Raw genomic sequence first — 8391 nt, forward strand, 5'->3', positions numbered from 1 at the left:
CGCCTATTATCACGTCCCGATAGCGAGACACTTCCGTCCGTATCTAGGCTTTCGCTTAGGGGACAAAAGTTACTCCTTCAAGGTGATGCCTTTCGGGCTCAACATCGCCCCAAGGATCTTCACAAAGTTAGCAGAAGTCGCTGTTCAGGAACTCAGAAATCAAGGGATTCAAGTAGTAGCCTATCTGGACGACTGGCTCATTTGGTCAGACACCTCCCAAAATTGCCTACAAGCCACTCACAAAGTCATCCATTATCTTCAATCTCTAGGCTTCCAGATCAACTTCAAGAAGTCCCGTCTTCTTCCAAAATCGAAGTTCCAATGGCTCGGCCTGCAATGGGATCTTATATCTCATACTCTGTGTCTTCCCAAACCCAAGAGGTTAGAGATTGCAAGGAACACCAAACGCTTTCTCAAAGACAAAGTAAGTTCCAGACGACTCCAAGAGAGGATTCTGGGGTCCCTTCAGTTTGCCTCAGTGACGGATCTTCTTCTGAAGGCAAAATTGAAAGATATCAATCGTGTCTGGCGTTTGAGGGCGAACCGGAAGCTCCGGGACAGGAAAGTCCGCCTTCCTCCCATTCTACGGGAAAGACTTCTTCCTTGGACAAGAGCAAACAGTCTGTCAAAGTCAGTTCCCCTTCGATTTCCGCCTCCGAAATTAATCATTCACACGGACGCATCCTTATCAGGTTGGGGCGGCTATTCTCAGCTCAGGAAAGTTCAAGGTCTTTGGTCTCCCTTGTTCCGCCAATTTCACATCAATGTGCTGGAGGCCATGGCAGTTCTTCTAACCCTGAAACGTCTCGCTCTTCCCAAGAGACAACACCTTCGTCTGGTCCTCGACAGCGAAGTGGTGGTCCGCTGCCTCAACAGAGGCGGGTCAAAGTCAGGGCCTCTGAACCATGTTCTAGTAGCCATATTCTCCCTAGCAGCCTTGAACCGTTGGCATCTTTCAGCTGTCCACCTGGCGGGAGTCCGGAATGTAGTGGCAGACGCCCTGTCCTGGACCTCCCCTCTAGAATCGGAATGGTCACTCGATCTAAAGTCATTTCGGTGGATTCTCTCTCAGGTTCCCGGTCTCCAAGTGGACCTCTTCCCCACGGAGTCCAACCACAAATTGAGAGTATATGTGGCTCCCAATCTAGATCCTCAGGCTTACGCTACAGACGCCATGTCACAGAATTGGGACATCTGGGAAAAGATTTATCTCTTTCCCCCGGTGAATCTTTTGCTGAAAGTTCTAGACAAGCTGAGATCCTTCAAGGGACAAGTAGCCTTGGTCGCACCCAACTGGCCCAAGAGCAACTGGTATCCTCTCCTGCGAGAGTTGAGACTATACCCTCACCCGATACCCAATCCGGTTCTGTCTCAGATAGTACAAACACGCGTTGTGTACGCTTTCTCAAACATTCAGAGCGCCCTAACTTTATGGACTTTATGAAGTTTGCGGCCATGCATGGTGCCAATATTGATCCTCAAAACACCCTGTTCCTAGAATCGGATAAACGGGATTCCACCATCCGCCAGTATGACTCTGCAGTTAAAAAGTTGGCAAAATTTTTGATAGCCTCAGACGTGAACTGTATGAACTTGAACCTTACAGTCACTTTCTTTAGATCTTTATTAGAATCAGGTCTGGCAGCCAATACTATCACCACTATTAAATCTGCTTTGAAAAAGATCTTCCTAGTGGGTTTTAACATAGACTTAACCGACTCTTTGTTAGCTTCAATTCCGAAAGCCTGTGCCAGACTGAAACCGGTTACTCGTCCTACCCCGGTGACCTGGTTCCTTAATGATGTACTCAAATTGGCTTCTGATACCATTAACAGTTCTTGTGATTACATTCCCCTTCTCAGGAAAACACTTTTCCTGGTGAGCTTGGCTTCCGGGGCAAGAATTTCTGAACTGGCAGCCTTGTCAAGAGACCCGGGTCATACTGAGTTCCTGCCTTCGGGAGAGGTCCTTCTTTCTCCTAACAAATTCTTTTTGGCTAAGAACGAAGACCCTCAGAACAGATGGTCCTCCTGGAAAATTGTTCCCCTCACGCAAGATCCGTCTCTGTGCCCTGTTACTACTCTTAGGTCTTATTTATCCCGGACCTCCTCTAACTCCTCGGGGCCTCTATTCGTTAGAGAACAAGGCGGTACCATTACTATTAAAGGGATCAGGCAACAAATTTTGAATTTTATTAAACAAGCTAGCCCGGACTCTTTTCCTCTTGCACATGATATCAGAGCGGTTGCTACTTCGGTGAACTTTTTTCACCACATGAATTTTACGGACCTTTCCAGGTATACAGGGTGGAAATCACCGTCAGTGTTCAAGAAACACTACCTTAAACATTTGGAAGCCCTAAAATTTTCTACAGTAGCTGCAGGGAGCGTAGTTACTCCCAGGTAACTCACAGGTTAATGCCTTGTCTCTTTATCTCTCCCTCTTACCTGCCTCATTTATACCCTATTGTATTCGTTGGTCTCGCACCTGAATACTGTTATTATATTTGTAAATTTTTAAACTCCTGAGTATCTGTATATATTATCACTCACGGCATTATTATACCTACCTTATTTATCAATGGTCTACCAAGTGGATTTATGTTCATATTTATGATACCCTTATAATTGTTTTTTGGTACTCATCTCTGATTAAAGCATCCTGTATTTCCCTTACGCTTATGTTTTTTCCTTTATTTTGCAAGTTTGGTGACATTTCTCTTGTATAGATTCACTGGGCGGCACAGGTTCGAGCCCAGTTGGGTTCTGAGCGGATGCAGTGTTAGTAGTACCGAGTGAGGTTGAACGGCTCTCCTCTATTGGGGTTTCTGTCGTGGATGAATCTAAATAGTGCGGTACCTCTGGATTATACGCCCAATTTTATACCGACACCAATAGGTGAGCGAGCTAGTTAACCTAGCACTCCTTTACATTTTTTCTCTGGTATATTTAGCAGTAAATTACCTAAGAATAAGTGCTAAATGGAGCTTATTCACTGGGCGGCACAGGTCCCTCGCCCAGAAATAGATTTTTCCTACGTCAAAATCCCTTTTTTAAAAAATACATTCTTTGTCTCCAGTCTCCAATATCCGAAATAGTCTTCAAAAAGTCTTCAAATAGTCTTCAACACTCTTCTCAGATGTTGATGCTTATGGAGGTGAAGACACAAATTCTATTTTTCCTTTGTTTTTTTATGAAGACCACTGATTTCTTAGCTCTTAAGTTGTCTGCTATTTTCTTCAAGTTTTCAAATTATATATATATATATATATATATATATATATATATATATATATATATATATATATGTGTGTGTGTGTGTGTGTGTGTGTGTGTATGTATATATAAATGTATATGTATATATATACATATATATTTCTATATACACACACACACACCCACACACACACACACATATATATATATATATATATATATATATATATATATATATATATGTATATATTTATATATATATGTATATATATATATATATATATATATATATATATATACATATATATATATATATATATATATATATATATATATATATATATATATGTATATATATATATATATATATATATATATATATATATATATACAGTATATATATATATATATATATATATATATATATATATATATATATATATATATATATATATATATATACAGTATATGTGTTTGTATATATATATATATATATATATATATATATATATATATATATATATATATATATATATGTGTGTGTGTGTGTGTGTATATATATGTATAAATACACAAACACACACACACATATATATATATATATATATATATATATATATATATATATATATATATATATATACATATAAATATATATATATATATATATATATATATATGTGTGTGTGTGTGTATTTGTACGTATATATATATATATATATATATATATATATATATATATATATATATATATATATATATATATATATATTTTTGGCCTCAAGCCATGGCGTCCTGATGGAAGGTTCCTTTTTGGTAGCTTCTTTGGGTATATCACTACTAAATATTCCCAGAGAATTTAACCACAGGTTATCACAGAATTCTAACTTCTGGAGCGAGTATCCTAAAGGTTTCCCTTTTAAGACATCGTATATCAACAGGGGACGCATGTATTAACGCGCTACATAGCTATCTACACCCCAAACAGAGTTAACACTTCGGTGTGTAGGGGCGGAGAATAGCTGGGAGCCGTTCCACAGCTAATCTCGTTCGTGGCTACTTTTGGTACTCGAGACGTAAACAAACGGGCGCCATTGCTAAACGACGTCACGTCCGTCGTCATCCTTCTGCTAGTAGCTTGCCTTACTTAGACGGATTTTCCCTACGCTCTTTTCATCAACCTGCATCTTCGTCATGTCGCTACCTTCGGCCTCGCCTTCTTCTGGAAAGTTGAGTACAAGGTTCCAGTATTGTTTAATTAAGCTCTGACCGTAAAGTAAATTTTACTTTTCGAGATATTTGATGTTTTGTGGCAGAGCTGTGCCTCGACCGGACCCGCCATTTTATGGCGTAACTGTTGTTTGCATGCCTTATTTAGTTAGCCTCAACAGCGTTTTTTCCGGCCTCTTTAACTAATCGATACTATTAGTTATTTAGTCTTCATAGCTAGGAACTTTTATATCGTGTTTTGACGCTTTTTTATTGGTCATCGACTGACCCCATACCAGTTGGCTACTATAGCCCCTAGGCCAGAGCGCCTATATCAGTGTTCATGCATGATATTTATCAGTGATCTTAGGTTAATTATGAAGATAGTGGCATTATTTTACAATACTTTTGACTGTGATGCAAGTGTTTTCGCCTTCAGGGACCATATAAGGGACAGGTTAGATAGTGTGTCTTTCTAACCTACCCTACACGTAGGACCCGTATATGCTTCCTTCATCCCCTGCCTTAGGGCATCCCCTCAGCGTAGCCTTGCTCCCCCTACCACGTAAGGGGATCAAGCTCATATCAGAGTATTATATTGCTTCTCTGTCATCCCTAAGGGAATGATTCCCCCTTAGGGTTGCGTCAGAGAATGAGGAACGACTAGTCCTTCCTCTATTGCTGGGGTTAGGTCTCCGACCATCCCTGCAATAGCGATACGGCTTCATCCTTCCTAGTTCAGGATGTAACATCCCTGCTCTAGGTTAGGTTTTGGATGGGTTAGTTGTGTACCTTGCTGAAACGATACCCATGCACCGTTTTCAGACAAGCTGCCTTACCTTAGGCTAGGGAGTGTCCTCCCTTCCTTGGTGTCCGCTCTGGTACAGAACCTCCTCCACAGAAGACCCTTCTCTTCTCCCCTCCCCACCTATCTCTTGTATGGCCTAGCCTATACTTAGGTTAGTCTATACACATCTGTCCCCTGTCCTACAACTCCTCCTTAGAGTGGAGTGTTAGGGCTACCTTGAGCTCCTATGTGCAGTCCGCTCTGGTACATATACCCTTCATAGTGTCCTAAGGGGTTAGCCACTGGATGCGTTCTGTCTGCAGGCCCCCCCCCCCTCTTGGGTGTTCCCTAGCCCTCCCTTGGGCTACCTTAGCTCCCGGTCCTCTGCGGCCCCTGCTTCTGGGTGATAGGGCTAGTCTCTATCATGGGTACACCCTCTCAGATGGGATGTCTTGGGGTCCGTGGCCGGACCCCTACATCCCTCCTTCTGTCTCTTTCACTATCCTGGTGCCGGTCCCTTGCCGCCTCCACTTTCGGCGATACCCACCTCCTACCTTGGTGACTTATCCCTTACCCTCTGGGCCGCCAGTCCTCCGTGTGCCGGGGGACTTCCGCCTGCCGCCGGCTTCCAGCCGATGGCCTCCCCTCCTTCCTCATAGCTTGGTCGTCCGTCCACCGGCCGGCCCCCGGAGTGCCGGCATCCGCTGCCGGAAGTCCGGTTCTGCTATAACCACCCTTGTCCCTGTCACCAAGCCAGCTACCTACGGCAGCCGGAGCCGCCGCTCCCTGCCGGCGTGCCGCCGCGGTGCCGGCGGCCGCCACCCTGGTATTGCTCTTGACTTCTATATTGTCTTCCCTAATGCCAGAAACTCTGCTGGAGCGGCCTCCGGCGTGCCGGCGGTCTGCCAGAACCTTCCGGAGGCGTCAAGACGACTTGCACCCCCTTCTACTAGCTATCATCTGATATTGATAGCCCTACACTGCAACCAGATGACTTGTTTACGTAAATGGATCGGTATTTTATTACCGTTCTATTAGTAATCATGCTGTCTTCTTGCATATCACAGATTTCCAGCATGCTGTGTGTATCTTAGCACGGCTGGTTGCCGGAAACCGTTACCCTATGGGATCTTCTAGTTCCCAATTCTGGAATCTGAGTGGCCTCAGTCCTAGCCTTATATCCTTGACAATTTCCAATAGAATTCCCACTGCCCTACGGGCATTCTATGTTGAATTCTATCCTGTGCCTTCGGTCACAACGGATTGTCCATGGATGAAGGTTACGGTAACAAGCCGGGCGAGATACACGGAGTATGTACCTATCCCCCTCTCTCAACCCATCCTCTGTGCATCACACCTATTGTCAAGATAAAATTAATAATTAATATTTAACTTTAGTTTAAGAGTCATTCTTATGACCCCTCCATACTCATGTTCTCTTTCTTTTACAGGAGGAGCAGATGAAGTGTGACTATGGCTTCTGTGCAGTGAAGCGCCCGCACTTCTATGGGCATACGGCGTGTAGGACCTACGCCCCTTGTGCCAACAAGAAAGGGGATTTGAAGTTCTGGGACCCGCAGAACTGTATGGTCTGCCGGGATCGCCTGGTCGATGCGTTTCACAACCCTCCCTCAGCGGAGATCAGGGACGCTTCTCGGGATAAGCTACGCAAGTGGGTGCGTGGCTTCCAGAAGAACGCCACTGGACCATACCTTGCCACTGAAGATATGAGGGCCTTATTGTTCCCAAAGGCCTCCCCTGATTCTGTGGTCCCCAAAGATCAAGTCCCCACCGTCCAGATCATGGTGGAACCCGACGTAGTCATGGCCCAGTCCATGCACGAGTGTCGCCTGGATTCCGAAAACGATGAACATATGTCGGATATTTCGGAGGACACGGAGAAGACCCTCATGGCCCAAGGCGCGGAAGATGAAGAGGACCAGGTGGAATACACCAAGTCGGAGCAGGAGGTCGCTCCGCCTTCCATCCCCGCCCCTACTCCTACACCGACGGAAGTGTCTCTCCCGTCTACCTCCGCTACCCCAGAACCCATCCCATCCGCCCAAGAGATGTTCCAGATGATAAAAGCCCTTATGGATGAGAAACTTCAAGTGACTCACGAGTTCATCAGGTCCATGGGAGGGTCCAAAGAACCGAAGAAGATCTCGGTTAAGGACCTCCCTGCATGCTCACATGCCAACCCCTGGAGGTATGCCGAGCATATGGTTATCGCGACCGGCAGGATCTTTGTCAGCGATAAGATCGGCACGGTCCCCCTGGAAGAAGTGGAGTTCTTCCCGAACTTTGAAGCTTACCCGGACTGTTACGTCCGGCTTCGTTCTGAACCTGCCTCTAAAGAAGAGACCGAACCCAAGGAGGTGATAGTGTTCGATCTCTCGAAGGCTCAGGCTATGCTAGCCAACGCGTTCAAAAGTAGAGGTTTTACCTGCTCTAAGCTTCCGGCCCTGAGCAAGAAGCACCCTACTTACGTCGCACCCGACAACGCAGTCCTTCCCTTCACGGAAAAGGCTTTCGCTACGTGCCACAAGGCTGTGGAAGAAGGGAAACCCTGCCCTGCACTGGAGGAGTGCAGACCCTTCTCCATGGTAACTCCCCCCGACGCTCGACACTGGAAGGATATCCAGCATACCTTCGTGGTGGGAAAGTTAGATCCTGACGTAGCCGGACGTCAGTTTAACGAGGACCTCCCGAAACTCAATGACCATCTCCTTCGTCGGGAACAAGACACGAAGGAAAGGCTCGCAGCATCCATGTCCCTCCAGGTACAACTTGATGTCATGGCTGGTGACACCAGAGCCCCCGACCACTATATGGTACTCGCCAAATCGCACATGGTGACTCTGGTGAAGGACTTGTACCACTTCATGAAGGCTCGGAGAGCCTGTCGAGAATTCGTGTTCTCAAGTGCCACTGTGAAACACGAACCCCGGAGGCTGATTTCCTCCAACATCTGGGGTAAACACCTCTTCCCCTCCGATCTTGTGAAAGAGATCACTGACAAGGCTGCCACTAAGAATAGGAACCTTCTCAACAAGTGGGGCATGTCAAAAAAGAGTAAATCATCTCAGGACGATGGCCCTCAACCTAAGAGGAAATCCTCTAAGCAAAATCCCCAGCAACGTCAACAGCGACGACAGTTTCCGGGACCCGCTACTCCCC

The 8391-nt window shown here is 45.3% G+C and overlaps 1 protein-coding gene across 1 annotated transcript in view; it reads right to left on the reverse strand.

Annotated features, from left to right (window-relative positions):
* LOC137626257 (uncharacterized) overlaps window positions 1-7816 on the reverse strand; it is a 32587-nt gene extending 24771 nt beyond the window's left edge. Inside the window, exons 1-2 of the mRNA XM_068357329.1 lie at window positions 7701-7816; window positions 7217-7392 (exon numbers count right to left, since the gene is read on the reverse strand). Coding sequence (XP_068213430.1) covers window positions 7217-7392; window positions 7701-7816 — 292 coding nt within the window. The remainder of the gene's footprint in view (window positions 1-7216; window positions 7393-7700) is intronic.
* Between the last annotated feature and the right edge of the window lie 575 nt (window positions 7817-8391).

Source organism: Palaemon carinicauda, chromosome 33 (assembly GCF_036898095.1).
Source record: "Palaemon carinicauda isolate YSFRI2023 chromosome 33, ASM3689809v2, whole genome shotgun sequence".
NCBI lineage: Eukaryota > Metazoa > Arthropoda > Malacostraca > Decapoda > Palaemonidae > Palaemon > Palaemon carinicauda.